Source organism: Lemur catta, chromosome 17 (assembly GCF_020740605.2).
Source record: "Lemur catta isolate mLemCat1 chromosome 17, mLemCat1.pri, whole genome shotgun sequence".
Classification (NCBI taxonomy): Eukaryota; Metazoa; Chordata; class Mammalia; order Primates; family Lemuridae; genus Lemur; species Lemur catta.
This window is the reverse complement of record NC_059144.1, coordinates 14528157-14554187: the sequence shown is the minus strand read 5'-3', so window position 1 is coordinate 14554187 and position 26031 is coordinate 14528157. Positions and strand designations below refer to the sequence as shown.

Below are 26031 nucleotides of genomic sequence, written 5' to 3'. Positions count from 1 at the left end.
ATGTATAGGTGTATCCAAAGTATGCCTATAATCTGAACAAAGCAACTGTTCTAATTCTAATGCCATGTACATTGCATATTTTATGTTTACATGAAAAACAGATTTCGCCAAGTACTAAGGCTTGAACTAGACAGAAAATTCAGAATTTCTAACATAAATGCCAAAATACAAAGAACATTTAAGAGGCATTAACCAGACCACACAAATATCTGAAAAGAAAACCTGGGGAGGTGTCACAGAGAACAATCATGTAGTGTAGGATTCTGGGTGGAAAAATAAGAGTGGACCTATTTATGTTCAGGTACTGTTTCAAAGAGCTAAGAAATCTACATGGGATGGGGGAATTACAAAAACTAAACATGGCCTTAATCCCACTATGGTTACATATGAGCGACAAATGTGAGCTCAGCCCTGGAAAGAAAATTAACTGATTTTGTGAGCCGGAAATTTAGAGGCAAAGGTATCCAACTCCATTTTTGCCAGTCCAAAAAACCCAGAACCAAAACAAAACAAAACAAAAAATAAACCTTTTAAAGAATACAGAAAGAACACAGTGAAAGCACTAATAAGAACTGGGCTATTAGGGAAAAGTGGTTAAAATAGTTTTGCTATTGAATTTAAAACAAGGTAAAGTCCTTAATTCTTAAAGCCTAACACAAGAGGCATGAGGGACTCATGAAGGAGGCATGTAGTTTCTCCATTCCTCCTCTTACCGTAACCACTACTAAAGTAAAGTTGTCATAAACTCTAGATTACTCAACACAGGGAAAAATTCAAGTGAAGATTGGAGTTAAGAGGATGAAGTATTTCCCTTTAAATTTCTAGGCTGGCCACAGTGGCTCATGCCTATAATTCTCGCATTTTGCATGGCTGAGGCAGGAAAAATGTTTGAGGCCAGGAAGTCAAGGTTACAAGTGAGCTATGATCATGCCACTGCACTCCACCCTGGGCCAGAGCAAGACCCTGTCTCTAAAAAAAATTTTTTTAAATTTCTCTGTGCATTATTTTCTTTAAAATAAAGTTTAATAAGTGTTGAATTTAACCTCTAAAACTTGAAAACCAGCCCAGTCAGCTATAAAAAGACTAACATGTGGATTACTTCTCTCTCACATTGTATCTTACAAGTTTTTAATTAAATACTTCCCTTTTTTGTAAGCACTAACCACTAAAAAAATAATTTTTAATTGTGAGAACCAGAAGTAGCCCTATAACAATGGCTTTCTTCCAAGAAATAAACTTCAAATTGTCATCAGAACTTCATTTTATTAAAAACATCAGCTATTAGTAGGATTACATTATGCTTAACAACAGTCTTGAGATCTCAACTAAGTACTTTTCCTTCCAAATGAATTCTTGATGACTGCTATGAAATATCAGCTTGTTTGGCTTAATTTTCACATGTTCATTTATGAGATCTCTGCAAACAAAGATAAAGCTTCAAGGTCAGGGATACTTGTCTGTAACTGTAGCTCTAGCATATTTCTTGATAAAAGCTTCCTCCTTCTGGTAAGTTACCACTGGGCAAATATAGCCTTCAAAAATATCTCAAGACATAAACTGAAATGTGATTGGCGAGAAACACTGACCATTCTACCAATCTTATGCTTATCTGCCAGGATCAGGCAAGTCTGAGTACAGGAATAAAGAGGACCAGGTGTTAAGTGACAACGGACACCGTAAGAAATGGGGGCAACTCACAGGATGAGTCTAAGGCATATACCATGATTCCTTAGATTCCATTTCCTAAAGTCAGAAACCCCAGTTTCTAGTACTTCCCAACTTAATGTGCTGACAATTCCATTTTAGCTCACTGCAAGCTGAGCAAACTCAGTGAGCCTGAAAATTCCACATGGACTACCACCTTTGGAATTAGGGTGGGAGGACCCAAGGGGGGGTGTAATTAAGTAAACGGGGTTCATGTAAGCCCCACAGTTCAAGCTACAATGGATGCTACCAGCTGCTTTAGCCGCTTTCCATCCCACTGAATATTATCTTCTGGTTTTGTCTCTTTTGCCATATATCTCAATCATGCAGATGTAATACCCAAGACTGTATCTGTCTTCCTTTCTGGTCACCATAGCAGTATTTTTTTGGTATAAGAGAGTGATGAAGACACGAAGGAATAAAGAAAACAACTAAGTTTTGAAAGACTACTTCGATAGCAGGATATCAAACATCCCAGCTTCTCCAGTAGCCATTTTTGCCTGGACATTTCACCCTACAAAAGGATTCAAACAAAAATCCAACCACTTGACATGATAGTCTTAACCACCAAAAAGCAGGTAACACACAACAGTCTATATTTGGGTCTTAAAGAATTGTCTGAGAGAATATTGGCAAAATTCCCTTAGCATCCAGGCCATCATCAATTCAGCAGTCCCCAATTACAAGTTCCTCGTACTGTAGCACGTAACCCTCCAGATGATGAAGCAGACATCATCTAACAAAGTTGCTTAGAGCTCCTAAGTCAGCATTTGTGTCCTCACTCCGGAAGCACCCAGCATGATTAAAAGTTCAGCATTCCTTTTTATGCTCTGTCAACAAAACCAACACCCCAGTAGTCCCATGCCATAGTACGTGCTAAATAAAACCCCAGGCTCCAGGAGTGGGTGGCACTCTTCCCCTTTCACCCACCACTATCCCCTAATCTTGAAGCACAGAATACTGCTTAGCTGTGATGGTCAACACTGAGTTCTCTGACTTGGGCCATAGAATGGACTTAAGCTTTAAAACTGACTTTTGTAGATTTCCCTAGAAACCACTGCATCACATATCCAAAGTTTTAGATGGAGGTTCAGCTCCCAAAGTACTTTCCCACCAGATCAATCCCTATAATAAAGATAATTACTCTCATAGCAGTAAGAAATAAGGGGCAAACAAGCATTGCTTCATTTGGAAGACACATTTTTAACTGCTTTAAGAAATCTGAATGCTTTTGGCAAAAAAACTAAGGCACTTCCCTGAAAGGAGAATAACTGTTACAGGATGCCTATGCATTTTCTCACCTGCTCATCAGCTTCACTTTGGTACAAGACTTTAATACAAACGCAAAGCTCCCTCTTCAAAAGGGTTAATGGCTCACACATAGCAGAGGGCACCTAGTGACTAGACAACACAAAAGGTAAGACTGTCTGAAATTTGAAAACCACAAGGGGAACAAAGAAAATACATACAGAAGTGTAATTAATGTTGAGTTGTTATGGTGACAGCAGACTCTGCAGCCAAAATGACAAGACACAGAAAAAAAAAAAATTCCAGTTACTCCGATCTGCCAGAATGGGGGCTAGTTGAATAACTATTTAAATCCATTTAATTAGTTAATACAAAACTATCTCAAGGTTTGTATAAGATGTAAGACGTTTATGCAATATACAATGCTAGCCCTGCCCCTATAATATTTCCATATTTATTTACACATCACAAAGAAACTACTACAGATAAAAAAAAGATTACTCATATACATTTTTAAGAGACAGAGTCTTGATATATCGACTGGTCTTCAACTCCCAACCTCAAGGGATTCCTCCTACTTCAGCTTCCCCAGTAGCCTCATATATATTTAAATGACCTTCTTTCTACTTTCCATTCCAGAAAGAGAAGACATGTACTCAGCCAGTAAGCTGTATCAGTGTGGATTCCTTCAAACTGTTACTCTCCTGACTAAGGATTTTTGCTTTATTATCCTTCATTCGACCGTCTAAAGAATGAAGACCTCTGCCAGGGAGAGGGCCAATATGACAAATCATCCATGAATGGTCTGTTCACAGCATGGAGCCAAGAACCCTGCCTCCTTGATCAGATTTTCACTTCGATTACAGGAACCCAAAACAGTATACTTCAGCTGGCAAGGTACTCACACCTTGCCTAGGTTAAATACTCACTAGCAAGGAAATAAAAAAATGTTCCACCACACTCTAGATTTGCATTAATTTCTGCAAATATTAAAGACCCGCAGGATACATATTTACATGTATTACTTGGTTACTGTTTGAACTCACAGGAAAAAGTGCTCTAGGAAATTCTAATACCACATCCTTCCCCAAACCCTGCTTTTACGGTTCAAGTATTGGTACTCTAAATCTGCAGCCCCCAACCTAGAGGTCTGGTACCAGTCCGTGGCCTGTTAGGAAGTGGGCTGCACATTACTGCCTGAGCTCTGCACCTGCCCTGCGACACCCCACCCCTAGTCCATGGAAAAATTGTCTTCCATGAAACCAGTCCCTGGTGCCAAAAAGGTTGGGGACTGCTGCTCTCAATTGTTACTGTTTTTTTCCATCCTGAAGATAACCAAAACCAGTATCTGTATTCAATCCCAGCTTTTCATTGTGGCACTGGTCCATGAAAAACAGCTGAACTAACTATAAGCAATATATTAACTCTGCTTTTACAGGTATATCCTCTCAATCACCCTCCCCCCAATTGGTTCTCCCTTTCCTTTCATCCAGGCAGCAATATCATATCTCAGTTCTCAAAAGAACCAAGGACTTCTAAAAGAGCTCAGTCTGCTAGCATAGATAATAGCTATAAAAGTCACACAGGTAGAAGCTTAATAAAATGCTAGGTAAAAGGCTGCAGCAAGTGATCAGATTTTCACCACTCATCTTTGTGAGATGGGACCCAGAGGGACCTATCCCTGCTGACACCAACCATCCTTACCAATAGTCTACCAACACCCAAGCAGTCCACAGTAGAACACTGCAGAGTGCAGGGCATTTGGAGGCTACATAGCCTCAAGTTCCTAGAACAGGAACTGAGGCTTGGAAGGAGGTCAGTGCAGCACACTCAGCGAATGGATAAACTGAATCATCATTTCACAAGGCTGCAAGTCCATGCACTGGTGGAATCTTAACATGGAACCAGAGAGATTAAATTGAAATTACTGCCTTAAATAACTCATTCATGTCAAGAAATCCAACCTGAGCAATAGCTGAGACTCTGTTTCTATAAAAAATAGAAAAATTAGCTGAGCGTGGTGGCTCATGACTATAGTCCCAGCTACTCAGGCGGCCAAGGCAGAAGGATCACTTGAGTTCAGGAGTTTGAGGTTACAGTGAGCTATGATGCCGCCACTGGACTTTAGCCTGGGTGACAGAGCAAGACCCCGTCTCCAAAATAAAAAAAAAAAATAAAGAAGGAAATTCATCTCATTACTAGGAACCTAAATTATTTTCAAATGAATTCATAAAGCAAAAAGGTTAAGCTATGATCTGTAAGGATCTCCTAGCAGAGAAATCCCATTGGGAATCAACACACTACTGCTACAGGGAAAGCAGCGCCAACAAATGAAACTCGGAAACATCAATCTCCTTCCTTCAGCACTGAAGCCCTTCACCCACTACCGAATCCCATCAAGGCCTCCTCCCAAAAGTTCCCTCCTGTATCAACCAGAAGCTGACATGCTCCTTATTACTCACGTGGATGAGGGTACTTAAGAACATTCACGGCCTTCCCTTTATGCTCTTGCTTTATGATCACTCTGAGATGGAAATAGGTTTGAGAATTTACTTTCATCACCAAGAAAGATGATTTGCAACACTGGTAGAGCTGTCTGAACTTAAACTTGTTGGTCATCTCAGTTTGAGACACAAATCGCAGCATGGAGAGAAGGCTGACTGCTTTGTGGCTGGACATTTGTTTTGAGTCTGAGGTAGAGCAAACGTCCCAAATCATGCAGGTGTAGCACTCAGAAGGCTGAGCAATACTTGTGGAAACTAGAGTCTGAGGCAGGAGGACGGCTTGAGCCCCAGAGTTCAAGGTTAGTCTGAGCAACATGAGACCTCCGCTCTTTTAAAAAAAACAACCCCAATGGTCATTTTATCACCCACCAGCTACCACCTAGTACCCATCAGCACAATGTCTCAGCTTTGTAGTGAAGTGAGAGCCCTGAAATCAGAGCCATCTGCATTTATAGTCTTCACCATTTATCCTGCTCAGAATGCTTAGCAGTGTGCCGTTCAGAAACAGAACTTTTCAGGCAGAAACTGCATACCACAGGTTAACATAAGCAAGCTATTTTGAGAAAATTACACTTTTCTGTCCCGACCACACAGAACTGACTGAAAAAATTATGCCAATATGGAAAATGGGAAAAAGCCAAGCCAAGGACCCAATTTCTAAATTCAGCCCATTCCTCTGCCCCTCATACTGCAACTAACACTTTCTTCCCTTCTTATTTATGGTTTGCCCTGAGGTGTCAAACAGTTAAGACAATTTTCCATGTCCCTCTTTTAGGAGAGATATCTCTTCTTAAGAGTACCTCAGGCTGGGCTTGAGGGCTCATGCCTATCATCCCAACACTTTGGGAGGCTGTGGCAGGACGATTGCTTTAAGCCCAAGCCCAGGAGTTCGAGACCAGCCTGGGAAACACAGCAAGAATCCATCTCTACAAAAAAATAAAGTAAGTTAATGGGGCATGGTGGTACATGCCTATAGTCCCAGCTAGTCGGGAGGGCTGAGGCAGGAGGATCACTTGAGCCCAGGAATTCAAGGCTGCAGTGAGTATGATTGCACCACTGCACTCCAACCTGGGCAACAAGCAAAACCCAATCTCTTTAAAAAAATAAATAAATCAAAGAGTACCTCAATGGCCAATCAGAAAATGATAGATATCGAAGGTGAGGAAATCGTTTTGGGGGAAAGTCAGAGCATGCAAAGAAACTTCTCAATTTATACTTTTAAAAAAGCCAGTTTACAACATTCCCGCGAGACAAGACATCCTGCAGCCATCGTCCTTTGTAGTTCCAAAATGAAAAGGCAGAACTTACAAAGCTCTGAAATAAGTCTTTTCTAAAAATTGGGACCATTAAAAGTTACATTGTTTCCCTAAATACTAACTTTACTGCACATTTCTTTGACCACTGGCCATTTGAGAAATTAAGGGTCCTGAGCTACAGAACTGTTCTCACCTAATTTGCTAAAGCAACAAGGCTCTGATAATAAAAATAGAATTTTAAATCAAGTTTCTCTCTGTAGCATGTTTCTCAGTGAACTTCAATTCTAGCCCACCATGCTTTACAAGCACTATGGCACAAGCAGCTCAGGTTTCTAACGTCCAAAGCTGGCACTTCACTCACAAGCACAGTAAGTACATAGCCGCTCCTCATAACCCTGACTGCCCAGAACTCCCTGAAGAAAACCCTTTAATCACCTCTTACTAAGGCTCCTCAATATTGGTGGAAAATATTCAACAATGCTTTATTTCATGTGGCATGTTATTTCTTTAGGCAAGAAATTACTGATCACAGACCTAGAAAAATTTGCAGCTGGCATAATACCACAACTTGACCCCACCCATACCACATCATTTTAGAACGCCGTCAGTTTAAACCAGTGATTTTCAAACAGGGACCACTGTCTCTCCACTAGCCCCCCAGGACATTTCTGACAATCTCTGCAGATATTTTTGACTATTTCAACAGGAAGGGAGGAGACGGTCACCTAGTAGAGGTCAGGAATGTTGCTTAACACCCTACATTGCACACGATAATCCCCAAGAAAAAATGGTCAGACCCAAAATGTCAACAGTGCTCGGATTGAGAAACCCTCTTTTAAACTACAGCTCTAGATTAGATGCTTAGTCAACTACTAGATCTCACCAAATATGAATTTAGATCTTAAAAGTAAAATCTAGAAAATCCTTACAGCCTCTTGGCCATTTCTACCTACGGCCAAAAAAATGTGAGCAGATCATGACCTGCTGAAGTAGTATTCACAAATGGGGACCTTAAGACACTGTGTGCAAGTTACTGAACCAGAACCAAGGCGTGGGCAGCTTAAGTTATACTTCCTTATTTTAAAAAAAGAAAAAAAAGTCAGGAGTGTAGCATAAAACTTCGGTCTACAATATTTGGTTATTTGGACTTGCTGCAGTTTTGGTCAAAGTTCAGTATTGTTCCTATACTAACAAACTGCAGGACACTCTTTCATCCTAGCTGATGGAGTCATGTGCCCCCTGTGGCAGCTTCCATCAGTTCAAAAAACACCCACAAAAATCTTTTTACCTGCAAACCAGAGCAGCAGCATTTAGGCGATACATTAATGACTGGGTATGAGAAGGACAGACACCATCCAACAAAACCCATGTAACCAATTAGTAAAAGTTAAGGCCAGGTTGTTATTGTCAAGGAAGGAGAACCCCTCATTAAAAACAGCACCAGGCTGGGAAGGATCATCACCTAGCCCTTTCAAGTGCTGAGAAACATAAGAACAGGTTTCAACCTCCTTATAGGGCTTTTCCCTTCCGTGTGCTCAACTTACTTTGGTCCATTTACAGTCAGTCATAAAGCAGAGGAATCTAAAGAATCTTTAGAATCAAAGAAAAGTCCCAGGAGACAGTCAGGTCTCCAACATCTACAAATAATGCTGTTGTGCTCAATTTGCCACAGGTTTGCTAGACTAAAGGGAACATGACTCAACCCCAGAGAAACACTCCCAAGACACACAGTAAATTTGTGAGTGGGCACCTAAATACAGTGTCCAACTATTTAATGACTTCTGGCAAAGAGAAGGCCTGTAGAATCCAGAAAGTGAAAAATGTCTGGACATGGGGGTAACTTATTTTTAGAACAAGGTTCTTTCTGCCTAATCCCCAATTATTTCTCCCTACCCACTAAAAATCCCAGACATATGAGAACTCTCATCCAGTCAATGTGGGAGAGAGGGCAGTTTCTTAGGTACCACAAAGGTGGGACCAAATGGTGCTAGACTTCATAAAACCCAAGTTCTCTAATTTGAAGATCAAAATACAATCTTTCCCATTAGTAGAGGACTAGTTAAGAACCAAACTAACCATGGAACTCTGCTGAGAAACTCCAACATCTTGAGCTAAAAGATGTTACAAAATGGAAGTGTCCCACTATCAGACACAGCTCTCTTAAGTTTTGCTGAATTAGTCAGAATGAGCATTGTACTAGCATTCAAAATCTTTAATCAATTATGCTTTCTACCTTATTAGCAGGTCTTAACCCCATCCTCATGGGAATCCCACACCAAAGCAAATAATCAGAACATTTAAACTTAAACATTCTCAGTAACAATGAAAATGATTTCAGTTAACTAATAAAACTGTATTAGAGGGCCAGGCGCGGTGGCTCCTGCCTGTAATCCTAGTACGCGCACTCTGGGAGGCCGAGGCAGGCGGATCCTTTGAGCTCAGGAGTTCGAGACCAGCCTAAGCAAGAGTGAGACCCCTGTCTCTACTAAAAAAATAGAAAGCAGTTAGCTGGACAACTAGAAATATACAGAAAAAATTAGCAGGGCATGGTGGCTCACGCCTGTAGTCCCAGCTATTCGGGAGGTGAGGCAGGAGGATCACTTGAGCCCAGGAGTTTGAGGTTGCTGTGAGCTAGGCTGATGCCGTGGCACTCTAGCCTAGGCAACAGAGACTCTGTCTCCAAAAAAACAAAAAAACTGTATTACGGCTAAAAGTGTTTGCCCAAGATTTGGCCTCCCCTTATTATTTTATACTTAACCCAAACTCTCTTTTGGTTAACTGTAAAACCAGAGACCTGATCCACCACAGCACAGTACTATTATTAACAGAGAAGAAATAAAATGAAGCCACATGTTAGGGTAATATTTTAGTTTTATTATCTCCTCATTTATATAATTTTAAAAAATCAGAAGGAAAACAATGCCTCTTCACTACAGATATGGACAAAGTTCCCGCGGCCACTAAAACCAGGAGGCAGGAAATAGCCTTCATAACCCTCCTCCAATTTTGCTGGAGGATCAGAATGGGGAAGTCATTCTAAAAGCCAGTTGCAATATACTGTACTAATAAATAAGGAGGTAGGTTGAGGCAATCAAGCCCTTTTACGTGGCTGATTCTGGATCAAGAGAGCTAGAAGGAAGAATCTACCAGAAAATAAGAAAAACAAATTGCTATCAAAATTCCTATCCCACATCTACACTTTTGGGAGAAAACTACCCAAAGAATGGTAGTCTCAAGTTCTCACCTTCAGGTTTAGTAAAAAATTTCAACTTTTAAAGAGATAGCCCAACCAAGATCGCCCATGTACAAAACTATTTCAGCAACTAACAAAACAACGATTTTCTTGTTGGAACAGTCTAGCCACTTTGGAACTTTGGTATTTACTGACTAGATGAAGTTTCTATCATGGTGCTTTTGACTTTCAAAGATACAAATTTCTGAGATGGATCCAAGTTGCTTAAATTTTAGACAGCTTGTACTTTGAGATTTTAATTTTTCTGTCGAAAAAATTACTTTCATGTTGATGATTCTGCACATAGGGTTGTGGCTCACAACCTGCATCATAGTAAAACTAACAAGACTTTAAATTTAAAACCAATAAAAGAGTTGAGACTTGTCACTTAATCTTTAATCGACTATGGTAACCACGGTTTATTGCACTAATAATCTTTTAGACCTCAAGGTATACGCGGCCTGAGGATAACTTACATAAATAGACAGGATTTAAAAATAAATACCAAGTTAAACAAGTATTTGAGCACCTACTAAAAATTACACAACTCCCACAAAGACGCGTTTAGCATTTACCAAGTTCTAAGAAAAATGCTTCAGATAGCTGATTTGATGGAATTTCCCCAGTTGTTTGGGCCAAAACGACCGTTTTCTCAAAGGAGGGGGAGCAGGCAATTTTGGAGGCAAAAAACCAAACTCTGTCGTTTACTGCATGTTAAGCGGATTTCACTTTCACCTACCAGTCACCACGATGCCAAAATAAGTTTTAAGAAGGTTTAACGTAACACATTCTGGTTTCTCCAGGGATTAGCCTGAGACTGGCCGAGCGTCCGCTCGGTACTGGGCACCGGGGTGAAGGCTTCTGAGTAAAGTCCCGGGTCTCTGGTTCCCTCCTTAGCAAAACCGGGGGGTCCGCAGGGGCTGCCGGAGGCAGCCTACAGGAAGGACGGAGCCGGGGAGGATGCTCGGGGTCTCGCGGGTGCTTCCCGCGTTGAGGTCCACGAGCAGCCAGGGCCCTGCAGAAGGGCAGGAGAAAGAATGTAGGGGTCCAGGAGCTCGGCGGGGCCTCCCGCCCTGGAGCCTCAGGCGTGAGGACGGAGCTCACCTTGTTGCGATCCTCCTCCTGCTGCTGCAGCAACTCGGGAACCGCGGCCATGGCGACGCGGGACTCGAGCAGGGGCCGCCTGGCTGTGCGAGGAAAGAAGAGGCTGCACCGCCGCCGCCGGGGCGCCTCTCAGGGGCGGCCACAGCCCCGCCTCCGCTGGCCTCCCTGCCCGACGGCAGCAGGAGGCCTCGGGACTCCGCCACCATCCCAGCAGCCCCGGGAGCAGGCGAGCAGGGCGCCACGTGCTCCCCCAGAGCGGCCTCCCCGTCCCCGCTGCCGTCCATCTTGGAGCCGGGCAAAGATGCAACGCGGGGCCTACCCTTGCTCCGCACCACGCGGAGAACGCCGATCGCAGGACCGCTACGGGGACACAGAGCAACAGACACTATGCTGATGAGGCGCGTCTCAAGAAAGACCGCGCTTCGGCGCGGGGAATTTATTACTCAACCCGGCTCCAAGATGGCGACGAGGGATGACGTAACAAGATCTCGTGAGAACAAAAGGGCGCGATTTGCAGGCGCCCGCGCTTCCGCCTGAGGGGAGGCACTCCCTACGCTCACGCGTCCCCAGAGGGAAACTAGCAACAGCCGCGGGGGTGAGCGCCGCAGTGCATGCCGGGACTGCCTGTGTAAGTCGAGCCCAAAGCGCGGGACGGATGAAAGTACGGGTCCCGAGAGGTTATTCACCCCCTGGGAGTTAAGCGAAGCGTGGTGGTTTCTGATGTACCGACCCCTGCTGTGGTCTGGGCTTCTATTTAAGCCGGCTTTTCCCTAATCCAAACTCCCGCCCTTTACGGGGGCCACCCCTACGGCGGAGCGGGAGGCAACTCGCTGGGGATCGCGAAGGTGGGTCCTGCTGACCGCCTCTGACCAGCTCCCTCTGTAAAACCGGGTCAGAATGGTGTCTACGTTAACGAGTGTGAGGATTAAATGAGAACTATCTATACAGAATATTTAGCAAAGAACCTGCTGCTTAGGGATCGGTCGTGAACTGTTAGCTGTTAGCTGCCATGGCAGCTGTAGGACCGACTCCTTGGTTTGGTTCTGTGTCTCACGCACAGGCCTCCCTTCCTTGGCGTCACATTTCTTAAGATTAAAGATTCGAGAGGTCTTGCCCCAAGCTGTCTACTAATTCATATTTAATAAGTACTGGTGCTTCAGGTATTCGTGAGAATCTTTTTGGGAAATAGCTATATCCAAAAAGTTTATTGAATACAGTTTTGATGTGCAATATCATTGTGATACAGCTTTCACTTTGGTGGTTTTCTCTTTAATAGGATTACAAAAATATAAAAGGCCCTCGACATTGCAAATAGACTAGAAAGAAGTGAAAACAAATCTAAAGATGAAGGCATTTCAGACCATTTGCAAGCAGCTCAGAAGTTCAAAGCGTTTTTCAGTGGAACCGGCTGCCCTTGGGTATTTCTCCACTTCCTGTTATTCGTGTGGCCGGAACAAAAAAATGAACCCATATGAAGAAGTGGACCAAGAAAAATACTCTCATTTAGTACAGTCTGTCTTGTCATTCAGGGGCCTTGCCCGCACCCCAGAATCACTGTTCCATGAAGATGCTTTACTGTATGGACCTGTGAGTAAGCAAAAACCCCCAAAGCAAGAAGAAGCGAGAGTTCCACAAAATTGGTTTCCTATCTTCAATCCAGAGAGAAATGTTAAATCAGATACAAGCGATCCCTCAATTCCTTTGAAAATCCCTTTGCGAAGGAATGTGGTACCAAGCGTGACCCGAATCCTTCAGGAGACCATGACAAAACAACAGATTTTCTATCTGGAGAGGTGGAAACAGCGAATGATTCTGGAACTGGGAGAAAATGGCTTTAAGGAATATACTTCAAGTAATTCAATTGTAGTTCTGTATAGTCACTGTTTTCTAGAATATAGAGCACTGGTGTCAAAAGAATGAGGGTGTTTTTTAAAACTTACTGGTGAAGAATTACTTTCAAATAATAGTAATTAGCATGAAATAGCACTTTATGTGTGTTAACTCACTTAACCCTCATGACAGTCCTGTGAAGCACAGATACTATTATCCCCATGTTACAGATGAAAGAAGCACAGAGATCAAGTAATTTGATTAAATGATACATAGCATTAATTTGTTTTATCAGCTACAAACTTATTATTAGAATTGCTTGTTTTTCTGGATTATGGAAAAAAGTCAGTCACCTGAAAACAATTCTGGTTTTCTGCTATGAATTCTGTTCGGAATTTAGTAAATACCCATTGCTCTACTTATCAGTGTAAACTGATAAATTTAAAAACCATGGCAACAGAACACATGATCTATATTTAGATCTTGGTAAATGGAGATACTTAAATGTTCTTGATAAGGATCTGAGAATAAATTTTAGCCTTCGATTTCTAATTTACTAACTTAGACAAGTGAGGAGAACAGATTCTATTAAAAAAAAAAGACCATTGATATAGGTGAATTAGCTGGTCCCATTAGGATTATATAGGTGTCTTTAGGTAAAGCTAAGTTTTACATCTATCATTCCGTAGCCCATGCTTCCCAGAGAGCCGAAGGTGTACCCCTAGTGGTACATAAGCATTTTTATTTTAAGACTAGTGTACTTATTTTCAAGCACCTTTAAAAAATTGCATTTGTTTAAGTGTGTAACATATTAAACATGTCAAATGTTTTTTAAAAATTACTATATGTAAGTGGTACTGGATATGGCAAAAATGGTCAAGGTTAGGACTTCACTTCTTATAACATTCCTCAGCTGTGTGGGCCAAGGACAACATGCAGGGGCTAACTGCCTTCTTAGGATAGTTAATTATAACGACCACCAAAATTATACTTTCATTTTTTTTTTTTCCTTTTTGAGACAGAGTCTTGCTATGTTGCCCAGGCTAGAGTGCCCTGGCATTGGCCTAGCTCACAGCAACCTCAAACTCCTGGGCTCAAGTGATCCTCCTGCCTCAGCCTCCCAAATAGCTAGGACTACAGGCACGAGCCACCATGCCTGGCTAATGTTTTCTATTTTTAGTTGCCCAGCTAATTTTTTTTTTTCTCTCTATTTTTAGTAGAGCCAGGGTCTTGCTCTTGCTCAGGCTGGTCTTGAACCCCTGAGCTCAAGGGATCCTCCTGCATCAGCCTCCCAGTGTGCTAGGATTATAGGCCCTGTGCCCAGCCCTTTATTCTCTACTTTCTAAGGAAGCAGCATAAAAATCTTTTAATGGCATCGTAAGCTTTTAGTCCTGCCACTAGAATTTAGAATTGATAGTTTCCTCATAAACTGTTTTGATTTTCTTTAAATCCGGAATGTCACAGGTGAAATTACTGAAAAGAAATGTAAAGGCAGAAACCTGCTGGGGCATGTGGGACCCCTAGAGTCTGTAGCTTTTGGCACAAAGTAAGGAACTATGCCCAGGGCCTTCTAGATAGATAGAGGAATTTCTGTTTGGAATGTGAAGGAGCCCTAACAGCCCAGGCCCTGAGGAAAACGACGGTTGTTTTTTCAGAGTCAACTTTGTTGATCTAGATAAGGGCTGTGCTCTGTCTCTCAGTTAACTCAGTTAACCTTAAGTAATGAGCAGAATCACTTTAAATAAATAAATAAAGGGAAAAATCACATACAGATTAGTGTCATGGCCAAAAAAAGAGAAAAAGCATATAACTCACTAAATTGGTTAATATGTCTGAAGAGGTAGGCTGAAAAATATTGGATCGATAAATTCCTTTTTTCCTGGTCTTGTCAAAGGCTAGAAGATGTGCCCAGAGCTGGCATTCTTCCAAACACTGAGCAATTTCCCAAGCTCAGTTCACCTTTTGAAGATTGGCAAGAATGAGAAAATCTGATTTACTCTGATCTATATTTGTGTTGATCATAGTGGACAGGGCTGGGTTTACTTTCTAGTTTTTTTGCTATACTGATTTTTTTTTTGGAGACAGGGTCTCCCTCTGTCACCCAGGGTAGACTGCAGTGGCTTTATTATGGCTCACCGCAACCTTTGTATTTAACTAAAATAAAATTACACTATGGGAAAAACATGTTTACTTTCTGATGACATTTCTGATGTAAAGTTAGCAGTGGGAAATGAATTGTCTGTATGTATGTCACAGTTGATAAAGCAACTTTTTTGCTTCCTGTTTTTATTTTATTTTATTTTATTTTTTGAGACAGAGTCTTGCTCTGTTGCCCAGGCTAGAGTGAGTGCCATGGCGTCAGCCTAGCTCACAGCAACCTCAAACTCCTGGGCTTAAGCGACCCTTCTGCCTCAGCCTCCCGAGTAGCTGGACTACAGGCATGCACCACCATGCCCGGCTAATTTTTCTGAATATATTTTTACCTGTCCATATAATTTCTTTCTATTTTTAGTAGAGACGGGGTCTCTCTCCTGCTCAGGCTGGTCTCGAACTACTGACCTGGGGCTATCCACCTGCCTCGGCCTCCCAGAGTGCTAGGATTACAGGCGTGAGCCACCGCGCCTGGCCCTGCTTCCTGTTTTTAACGTGTTTGTCTTCTGCTTTATTAATCTACTTTATAGATGAATGTTACACTTCTTCCCCCTAGGGCTTAATTCTATCAGTCTTAAATTTCTTGTTGGTCTTTTATGTATTAATGATTCCAACTGAACCAAGTACATTTAGAAGACAATACCTTAGTTCTTAAGTTGAATTTCTTTCTTTTTTTTTTTTTTTTTGAGACAGAGTCTTGCTCTGTTTCCCTGGCTAGAATGCTGTGGCATCACCCTAACTCACAGCAACCTCAAACTCCTGGGCTAAGTGATCCTTCTGCCTCAGCCTCCCAAGTAGCTGGGACTACAGGCATTTGCTACCATGCCCGGCTCATTTTTTCTCTGTATATTTTGAGTAGTCCAGATAATTTCTTTCTATTTTTAGTAGAGATGGGGTCTTGCTCTTGCTCAGGCTGGTCTTGAACTCCTGAGCTCAAGTAGTCTTGCCTCGGCCTCCCAAAGTGCTAGGATTACACAGGTTAGCCACCACACCCGGCCCTAAGTTGAATTTCATTTAACTCTTCAAGTAATTTCCCAGAAGGGATTCCATTTTTTACCAATGATATCACTGACCTTTCGAAATCTTTGTAAAAAATACTTGACATAGGTAATATGGTTTAATATTACCTCATTAAATGCATTGTTTTCCTCCTTTTCTGTCTCCATGTGTATTTCCTCCTCTGATTCTGTGTGTTTCTAAATGGTAGTCTCTGAGTTTGCCTCTTGGCTCTAATGTGTGGTGGACTGGAAAGAACACAGATTCTGGTGCCAGGCTACCTGTCCAGCTTTTTGCTTTTAGGCCAATTAACAGCGCTGCATAGACCACAGGGCCTCATTCATTAAAATAGGGGTAATAATCCTTATCTTGCTAGATTGATGTGTTTGAAAATTAAATAATGTTTTGAAAACACCGAGGCCACTGGTTAGCATAACAATGCCCCCTCTTCCTTTCTTTCCCTTACCAAGAAACAAATATAATATTTTTTGCATTTGTTGAATCTATTTGTGTTCCCTTTTCTTAAAAATGTATAAGGAAAACAATTCTGGGTACAGCAACCATCTCAGGCTGTTCTAACACTTAAAAAGAAAAGTGCAGAAGAATATCATATTTTCCTCTCCCTCCAAATCCCACGATATCTAATTCATTGTGTTTTAATTTGTATGTGCCTTGACTTTCATTCTTTGCTTGTCACTAATCCTATTAGTAAAAGGATTCTCCCACCTATGTTCATAATTAAGTTGTGATAAAAAAAAGAGCCATAAACAGAAGCACAGTTCCCTACATTTCTATAGATTTTTTTTATCACAACCAGTTAACTTATTAAATTGGATACTTAAATACATAGCACCATAAACTAGGTGTGATCTTACAGCTCCTAGATCTGTAACATGTACTTCTAGCTTTGGCCTAATTCTACTAGAAATACTTCCTTTTAAAGCATCTTACTGTCTAAACTACTGTAATACCTTTAGTTTTCAAAGTGCATGCTTAGGTTTCACAAGACGCTAAAATTTGGTTTCTTAGGGGTTGTCACTTAATAACTTGTATAATTTAAATTTTTTCTTTATTACCATATAATTTTTATAATTATATATTTTTATATATTATTATATATTTATATAATTTTACCTAATTTTTAATTTTATCACTCAGAGGTTTTTTTGAAATCTGTTTTTTAGTACTAGCTTTGTTTGGTTTCCCCCCACTTCTTTTCCCCTCTTTTCTTTTCAGACATGTTTTTACAAGGGAAATGGTTCCATGAAGCCTTGGAAGGCATGCTTTCACCCCAGGGAAACTTAAAAGAGAAAGATGAAAATCTCAAATCTGGTTATGTCGAAAGCGTCCAGCATATTCTGAAAGATATCAGTGGAGTTCGTGCTCTTGAAAGTGCCGTTCAACATGAAACCTTGAAGTATATAGGTCTGCTGGACTGTGTGGCTGAGTATCAGTAAGTATGAGATTGTTTCCATCACAGTATGGAGGTGAATTAGTGCAGGTTGGGCCAGATGCCTGTCAAACTGTACGTTTTCCTCTTCACTCCTGCTTCAAGGAATGCCTGTAGATACTGCTGCCTCTGCATCTTTAAAGTCAAAACCTATGTGACAGGTTAAACAATTGGGTATGGGGCAGGAGGTGAGGGCAGATATAGGGGGAAGAGCCACACAATCCTTGTCAACCAATATTCCAAAATCAAACTGTTTGGTGGAGAAAAGGTATACTTTTCAATATCCCTAGCATGGCCTGTTTTCCAGCCTGTGCTTCCTCCCTTCCTCCCTTCCTCCCAAGCAAGATACCAGCCATATGATCCATAATTTCTGCTTTTTCTTTCCTGTTTTCCTAAAGATTGTATCATGAACTGTTGGTTTTGAAAATCACCTTTCTTCCTGGCTTCCAGGCAATGGTTGACATGCATAGGAACTCTGAACTCACTAAAGCTTCCTGCAGTTTTTTGTTTTTTTTCTTTTATTTTTTTATTTCAGTTTGAGCATCCAGGGACTTGCAGTATTTTAAATTGCTGCTGTGTTACTGTTTTTCCCAGTACTCCAGATTCCAAGGGTAGCTGTAACCTGGAGGTGTCCCTATGCCAAACAAAGCAAGGGAACAAGAAGAAGGGATAGGGAGAAAAATCTGTGTGTGTAAACCCTGGAGCTGTAGTTAAAATTTAAGTTAAAGAAAAGTGACAGAATATTTATTAGTCTGGAAACTACTTTAGAACCACCTAACAGTTTTATGCCATAACAGCTTCCTATCTGAGAAGAGCCCTGTGTGCCAAGAAATTTAATAGGCTATTTTGGGCTGCCCTTTAGATTACCAAGGGAGCCATGCAATCACTTCTACCCAAGGCCTACAAGAAAGAAGTTCCTGACACCAAATGCTTTTCATAGGGATTATATGTCCGTAGCACTGCTGTTTGTTTTTTGTTCTTAAAATCAGAGCATCAACATTGAGAATATGAACATTTTTGAAACTTAACATTTTAGAAATTTAAAAGGAATTTTTAATGGATAATGTATGCACTTTGCTAATTCAAGCAATTAAAAGTGAATCCCCCACACCCACTCTGTTTTTAACTTCTGTTTAAAAAGTTTTTGTGTTCCTGAGATATTTTATAACTATATGTATAATCATTTGCCCCACACCTACACTTCTTAACACAGATGCTATACCCTGCTTTTTTTCCACTTAAAAAAAGTATTTTAGACGTCTTTCCTTATTTGTTTATATAGATCTGCAACATTCTTTTCTCTTTTAATAATTTTCCATTACCCAGAATTAATAGTTAATAACACTGTTATATTTGGTTCTTTTTTAAAAAGAAATTAATACAACATTACCAATTAAGCTGAAGTTCCTTGAGTCACCTCCTCCCTCCTCTCCCAATCCCCTGGCCAAAGGCATTCACTGTTGTAAATTTGGTACTGTGTCCTTTCAGTCTATTTATTACCCTCTTTAACACACACAACACTATGTATAATACACATACGCACACAGCACTTATGTATTGTTACACTCAGAACTGTGAGAGTCACGATATATAGAAATCTCTAGACACACAGTATCACAAAGCTGTTAAGATACTGGGCTCAGGAGCCAGACTACCTAGGATCAGATTCTGGCTTTTCATCTAAGCTTAGGCTAGTTACTTAGTCTCTCTGTACCTCAATTTATTCATCCCTAGAATAAGACCAATGATAGTACCTATCTCATAGGGTGGTTGTGAAGATCAAATGAGATATGCCCTGAATAGTGCTTAAAATGCATATTATCTATTCAACAGATGTTTTAAAATATATACTATCTATTCAATAGATGTTAGCACTACTGTTGTGATCCACTTCTCTCCTGTTGACTGGTGTTTGGTGTTCCTTTGAATGAGCCATGTCCATTTCCCTACTGGGAACATTCAGGTTATTTCTATTATAATGTTTTAGTGTTACAAACAATGCTGCAGTGCATGTGCTTCCTTGTATACTACAGAGGTTCTCTGGGCAGATGCATTTGTTTATTGATTTTGGATGGGCGATAAATGTAGTTGGAATAAATTCAACTGGTTTGAAGTAGACCTGGACATGAATACTTCTTAAATCTCCCAGGCGTTTCTCACTTGCACCCGAGATATCAAGCTATTGCTCTCCCAGTACTGACCTAAAAGGGAAATTGCTAGGTCAAGGGTATGTGCATTTTAAATTATAAAAGATGTAAGTGTGCTTATTTGTGAACACCTTTGACAACACAATGTTGGTAATTTTGATAGCATTGTATTTTCAATCTGCATAAGTGAGGAGGTTGAGCATCTTTTCATTTGCCTAAGAGCAATTTGTAAACTGTCCATTGCAATTTTGAGTTTATGCTACTAAGAATTTTAAATTTTTTTTGATTGACAAATAATAGTTATATATATTTATGGGATATAATGTTTTGATATATGTATACATGTGAAAGGATTAAATCAAGCTAATTAACACACCTGTCACCTCACCTACTTACCACTTTTTGGTGATGAGAGCTTTTAAACCCTACTCACTGTAACTTCTAGGCTCCAGTAATCCTGCCACCTCAACCTCCTGAGTAGCTGGGACTACAGGTGTGCACCACCATGCCCAACTAATTTTTAAAAAATTTTTTTTAGAGACAGGGTCTTGGTATGTTGCCCAGACTGGCCTTGACCTGCTGAGCTCAAGTGATTCTTCCACCTTGACCTCCCAAAGTGCTGGGATTATAGGTGTGAGCCACCACGCCTGGCCTCTTTTAGTGGTTTAAAAATATACCATCCAGGTGGGGGGGGGTGGAAATATACCATCCATTATTATTAACTGTGGTCACTATGCTGTGCAATACATCACTAAAACTCATTCCACCCACCTAAATGAATCTTTGTACCCTTTGATTATCATCTCCCCTTTCTTCTCCTCCTGCCCGCCAAGCCTCCGGTAACTCGTGTTCTACTCTCTCTGCTTCTGAGTTTCGCTTTTTTGGATTCTACATATAAGTGACATCATGAAGTTTTTGCCTTTCTGTGCTTGGCTCAGTTCACTTAGCATAATGCCCTCCATGTTCACCCACGTTGTCAAAAATGACAGAATTCCGTTGTTTGTATTCATTTATTTATTTTTTTGAGACAGAGTCTCACTCTGTTGCCCGGGCTAGAGTGCCATGGCATCTGCCTTGCTCACAGCAACCTTAAACTCCTGGGCTCAAGCGATCCTTCTGCCTCAGCCTCCCGAGTAGCTGGGACTACAGGCATGCGCCACCATGCCCGGCTAATTTTTTCTATATATATATTTTTTAGCTGTCCAAATCATTTCTTTCTATTTTTAGTAGAGATGGGGTCTTGCTCTTGCTCAGGCTGGTCTCGAACTCCTGACGTCGACCCATCCTCCCACCTCGGCTTCCCAGAGTGCTAGGATTACAGGCATGAGCCACCGTGCTCTGCCAGAATTCTGTTGTTTTTAAAGGTTGGATAGTGTTTCATTCTGTGAAACCACAGTTTCTTTATCCATTGATGAATATGAGAGTGCAGATGTCTTTTCAACATACTGTTTTCAATTTCTTTGGCTATATACCCAGAAGTAGGATTGCTGGATCAAACGGTAGTTCTAGTTTTAGTTTTTTGAGCAACCTCCATAGTCTTTTCCAAAATGGCTATACTAATTTACATTCTCACCAACAGTGAACCAGTGAACTTTTCTCCACATCCTCACAAACACTTGTTATCTTTTGTCTAAAATAATAGCTATTCTAACAGATATCCAGATACTGCTTTGGGTAGTATGGACATGTTAACAATATTAATGGCAATGGCTATTCACAGGCACAATCATGACCCACTACAGCCTCAAACTCCTGGCCTCAAACAGTCCTCTCACCCCAGCCTCTTGAGTAGCTGGAACTACAGGCTAGTGTCGCCATGCCTGCTGCCCATTTTTTCAGTTGGGTTGTATTCTTGCTATTTAGTTGTTTGAGTTCCTTATCAAATGTATGGTTTCCAAATATTTTCTCCCATTTCATGGGTTGTCTTTTCATTCTTAATTGTTTCCTTTGCCATGCAGAAGCTTTTTAGTTTGATGCATTTGTGTATTTTTGCTTTTGTTACGTGTGCTTTGGGGGTTCTATCTGGGAAATCATTGGCCAGACTAGTGTTGCAGAGCTTTTCCCTGTTTTCCAGTAGTTTTACAGTTCCAGGTCTTACGTTTAAGTCTTTAATTTTGAGTTGATTTTTGTATGTGGTGTAAGATAAGGGTCACATTGCATTCTTCCGCAAGGGGATATCCAGCTTTCCTTTGTTAAAAATCAATTGACTGTAAATGCACGCTCCCTGTCCTGTTCCATTGGTATATGTGTCTATTTTTATGCTGATAACATGCTATTTGATTATAGTAGCTTTATAATACACAGTCATGTGTCACATAACAATGTTTCAGTCAGCAGTAGATCACATAGACAACAGTGGTCCCATAAAATTATAATGGAGCTGAAAAATTCCTAATGCCTAGTGATGTCACACCATTGTAACATCATAGCATAACATATTACTCATGTGTTTATGGTTATGCTGGTATAAACAAACCTACTGCACTGCCAATCGTGTAAAAGTATAGCACAGACAATTATGTACATTATAGTACATAATACTTGATAATAAATGACTGTTAACTGGTTTTTGTATTTACACTGATCCTGACCCTGTGTAGACCTAGGCTACTGTGTGTGTTTGTGTCTTAGTTTTAACAAAAAAGTTTAAAAAGTAAATAAATAATTTTAAAAATAGAAAAAAGCTTATAGAATAAAGAAAGAAAAAATACTTTCATACAGTTGTATAATGTGTTTTAATTATTATTACAAGAGTAAAAAAAGTTAAAAGATTAAAAAGTTTCTAAAGTAAAAGGGTTATGGTAAGCAAAGTTTAATGTATTATTCAAGAAAGAAACATAGGTTTTTAATTTAGTGTAGCCTAAGTGTGCAGTGTTTACAAAGTGTACATTGGTGTACGGTAATGTCCTAGGCCTTCACATTCACTCACCCCTCACTCACTGACCCACCAGAGCAATTTCCAGTCCTGCAGGTTTCATTCACGGTAAGTGCCCTATACAGGTATACCATTTTTTATCTTTTGTACTGTATTTTTACCATGCCTTTTCTATGCTTAGATGTGTTTAGATATACAAATACTGACCATTGTGTTACACTTGCCTACAGTGTTCAGTATAGTAACATGGCTGTACAATTTTGTAGCCTGGGAGCAATAGGCTGTACCATAGCACTTAAGTGTGTGGTAGGCTGTACCGTCTAGGTTTGGGTAAGTGCTCTATGTTATTTGCACAACAGTGAAATTGCCTAACAACCCAATTCTCAGAACATATTCTTGTTAATTGATATGTGACTATACTTTGAAATCAAGGAGTGTGATGCCTCCAGCTTTGTTCTTTTTGCTCAAGATTGCTTTGGCTATTTGGGGTCTTTTGTGGTTCCATATGATTTTTAGGATTATTTTTTCTATTTCTATGAAAAATACCATTGGAATTTTGATAGAGATTGCATTGAATCTGTAGATTGCTTTGGGTAGTATGGACATGTTAACAATATTAATTCTTCCAATGCATGAACATGGGATATCTTAACATTTATTTGTATCATCTCCAATTAATGTTTTACAGCTTTCAGTCTGCTACTACGATTTTTCTTCACATTTTTAAGTTCTACAGTTATACTTCATTGCTATAAACAGTGATCTATGGCAGAAATCTTTTTTAAAGGCATTTTGATTTGTTTAAGTGAAAGAATCAGGAACGGCAGCCTCCTGGAGTAACTGGGGCCCTTTACTCACTCACATAGATTGTTAAACTCAGCAATATTACAAAATAATTATAAAGACAAAATTATCTATAGACTTGCACTGTTCAATAGAGTAGCCACTAATCACATATGGATATTGAGCACTTGGATGTGGTCAGACCAAACTCAAGTGTGCTGTAATGATATAAAACTAGATTCCAATGACTTAGTACAAAAAAATGTAAAATATCCCATTAATAACTTGTTATATTGATTATATATTGAAATGATAATATTTTAGATATGTTGGTCAGGTAAAATATTAAAATTTCACCTGTTTCTTTTTTTTCTTATCTATGTGGCTACTAGAAAATTTAAAATGACACGGCTCAAATTTTATTTCTTTCAGACAGTGCTGCTCTAGACTGATCTTATAGATAGATTATATAAGTTGCACTTATATCAGTTGCACTTATATAAGTCTAGAGCTGTAGTGACATGACAGGAGTCCATGGAGGTCCAAAGGAATTATGAGAAAGGTTAGAAACTTAAACAGCAGAAAAGTTGTTTCGCACTTCTCCCATGTGGCCCACATCTATAGCTCTCATGGGTGTGCTTCAGAAAGCATTTTCCATCATACCTTCGATGGGCTCATTACTGACCTGAATCAGTAATGATTCAGAAGAAAGAGAGCATTACAGCTTTCTAATCCTGAGAAGTAAAGCCCATTTTAAAAAGTGGAGAGCTGGATGTGGTGACACATGCCTGTAGTCCCAGCTAATCTGGAGGCCTCAGTGGGAAGAATGGTGGAGTCCAGGAGTTCGAGTCCAGCCTGGGCAAAATAGTGAGACCCTGTCTCTTTAAAAAAAAAACCAAAAAAGTGGACAATAGAAGCAATGGTCATTGGGTGACAAGTATAAACTTATGCATAAGAGGAGAGTTAACCTAATAGAGTTTTTCAGTTTGAACTATTATCTACAAAGACTTCCTTTGGTTTCTCTTTAGGGGTGAGCTGTGTGTGATTGATTGGAAGACATCAGAGAAACCAAAACCTTTTATCCGAAATACATTTGACAACCCACTGCAAGTTGTGGCATACATGGGTGCCATGAACCATGATGCCAACTACAGCTTTCAGGTCAGCACACCGAGCCTCTACTTACTTAAAGCTTTGCTCAGTGCTTACAGCTACTTAAGTCCTTGGGGGGTTTTACTCCATTTTTATCCCACTGCTCACTCTGTCCCTTGTCCATCTCCCACTTTAAAAAGCATGTTCCCCCCTATTCCTGGGTTTTGTTTTTTAATAGTTCTTTAATGATCACAATCCATTCTTTTATCTGTCATCTTTGTGTTCTTGTGTGTCCTAGTGCAGTCTTTCATCAACCCACCTTAATTCCTGTTAGGAGATATTACTGTAGATTATTTTGTACTGACTGAGTTTGCCCTGGCGTAAGAAGGAAATGAACCTAAACGCTGGACCTACTGTAATAATAGTAGAATTGCCCTTTGTTTCTTCCAGGTTCAGTGTGGCTTAATTGTGGTGGCCTACAAAGACGGATCACCTGCCCACTCACATCTCATGGATGCAGAGCTTTGTTCCCAGTACTGGGCCAAATGGCTTCTTCGACTAGAAGAATATACAGAAAAGAAAAAGAATCAGAATATTCAGAAATCAGATTAGGGAGCAGATGCTATTTGGGAACATTCAGCAGTTTGGGAAGCCATATAGCTGTTTACTGTAATCTAAAAACGTTCATAGGTGCTACCGAATTGGAGTGCTACATTAACACAAGCAGAAATATTAATGTGTTGAAATGTATTGCTACCAAAAATTCTGAAGAGCCAGGAAAGTCTAGATTTAAAGAGCTGGACTTCAGCACATAGAATACCAACTATTCCACATCTACTGTTTACCTGAAAAGAGGGCAAGCAGGATGGGTGGTCATGCTGGTGACTCTTACACTCCCTTGGTAGACCATTTTGTGTCCTGGGCAGGATGCCCAGTCTTTGAACTGAGATTGGAAGGCGGTGAGGCTAGGTGTGCCAAGGCTTTCCCCAGGGTTCACTGGGAGGAAAGAGGACACACACCCCTAGGGTGTGTGGAAGGAGAAGACATTGGCCAACTACCACTACCAGTGCAGTTTCCTAAAACTTGTTTTATATGTTGGGGTTCTCTATATATTTCATTTGGGGAAAAAACTAACATTTAACCCTTTTTAAAAATAAATATGTGATTATTCAGCCTCATGTAAATGGTGGTCTGGAAAGATGGACATATTCCAAGCCATTGGCAGTATGGCTTGGCATACCACCAAATCACCCCCAGAAGTAGCCAGACACCTGTTTGCAAATCATAATTGTAGGTGTTTTAGTAGCTATTTCTGGCGAGAGTCAAAGGATCATGTACATGGAGAAAATTTATCATATGTAGAATTTTTCAGCTATAGGGGAATAAAAATGTCGAGTTTTTTCTGTGTTTGCTAGGTAATAAAAATTATTAGTTGTCATTTGGTTTGGGAAACTTAAATAAATGCCCATTATAGCCTTGGAAGAGGGTTTCCTGTTTAAGGAGTGAGTCTGTTAGCATTTAAATTAAAGTTGCTGCTTTAAAAAAATAGTAGGGTGCTACGATGACTTTTTTTATTAGCCATCATTTGTGAGAAATAAAATACAAGGAATGACTAATGAGGCTTATTAGTTTTGTTTCTTTTTATTTCAATTTGTGTGT

The 26031-nt window shown here is 40.3% G+C and overlaps 2 protein-coding genes and 1 non-coding gene across 7 annotated transcripts in view; 1 reads left to right on the top strand and 2 right to left on the bottom strand.

Moving 5' to 3' along the window:
- SNX5 (sorting nexin 5) overlaps window positions 1–11578 on the bottom strand; it is a 28078-nt gene extending 16500 nt beyond the window's left edge. The window contains exons 1-2 of one of the 3 annotated variants that reach the window (XM_045529114.1): window positions 11368–11578; window positions 11049–11131 (exon numbers count right to left, since the gene is read on the bottom strand). In XM_045529114.1, the coding sequence (XP_045385070.1) occupies window positions 11049–11099 (51 nt within the window). In that variant the 5' untranslated portion in view covers window positions 11100–11131; window positions 11368–11578. Of the gene's footprint in view, window positions 1–3005; window positions 3106–10683; window positions 10960–11048; window positions 11247–11367 lie in introns of those variants that run through there. The other 2 variants (XM_045529115.1, XM_045529112.1) reach the window with 2 other exon arrangements.
- Window positions 4579–4815, bottom strand: LOC123622958. The gene has a single exon (XR_006729695.1). It is a non-coding gene; the product is annotated as a small nucleolar RNA SNORD17 (small nucleolar RNA).
- Window positions 11287–25973, top strand: LOC123622612 (mitochondrial genome maintenance exonuclease 1-like). Of its 3 annotated transcripts, none has more exons than XM_045529119.1 (5): window positions 11287–11676; window positions 12325–12900; window positions 17262–17478; window positions 24309–24441; window positions 24823–25973. In XM_045529119.1, the coding sequence occupies exons 2-5, from the start codon at window positions 12393–12395 to the stop codon at window positions 24982–24984; spliced, it is 1020 nt and encodes a 339-aa protein (XP_045385075.1). In that variant the 5' UTR covers window positions 11287–11676; window positions 12325–12392; the 3' UTR covers window positions 24985–25973. The 3 variants fall into 3 exon arrangements, with proteins under 3 accessions (XP_045385075.1, XP_045385077.1, XP_045385076.1); XM_045529121.1 differs by lacking the exon at window positions 11287–11676 and adding an exon at window positions 11698–11709; XM_045529120.1 differs by lacking the exon at window positions 11287–11676 and adding an exon at window positions 11720–11893.
- The last annotated feature ends 58 nt before the right edge of the window (window positions 25974–26031 follow it).

Bases quoted from the DNA above. Each gene is read 5' to 3' on its own strand.
- LOC123622612 (XM_045529119.1), top strand. From the start codon at position 12,393: ATGAAGGCATTTCAGACCATTTGCAAGCAGCTCAGAAGTTCAAAGCGT. The intron at 17,479-24,308 runs GTAAGTATGAGA...GTTTCTCTTTAG, and splicing joins GACTGTGTGGCTGAGTATCA to GGGTGAGCTGTGTGTGATTG. The intron at 24,442-24,822 runs GTCAGCACACCG...TGTTTCTTCCAG, and splicing joins ATGCCAACTACAGCTTTCAG to GTTCAGTGTGGCTTAATTGT.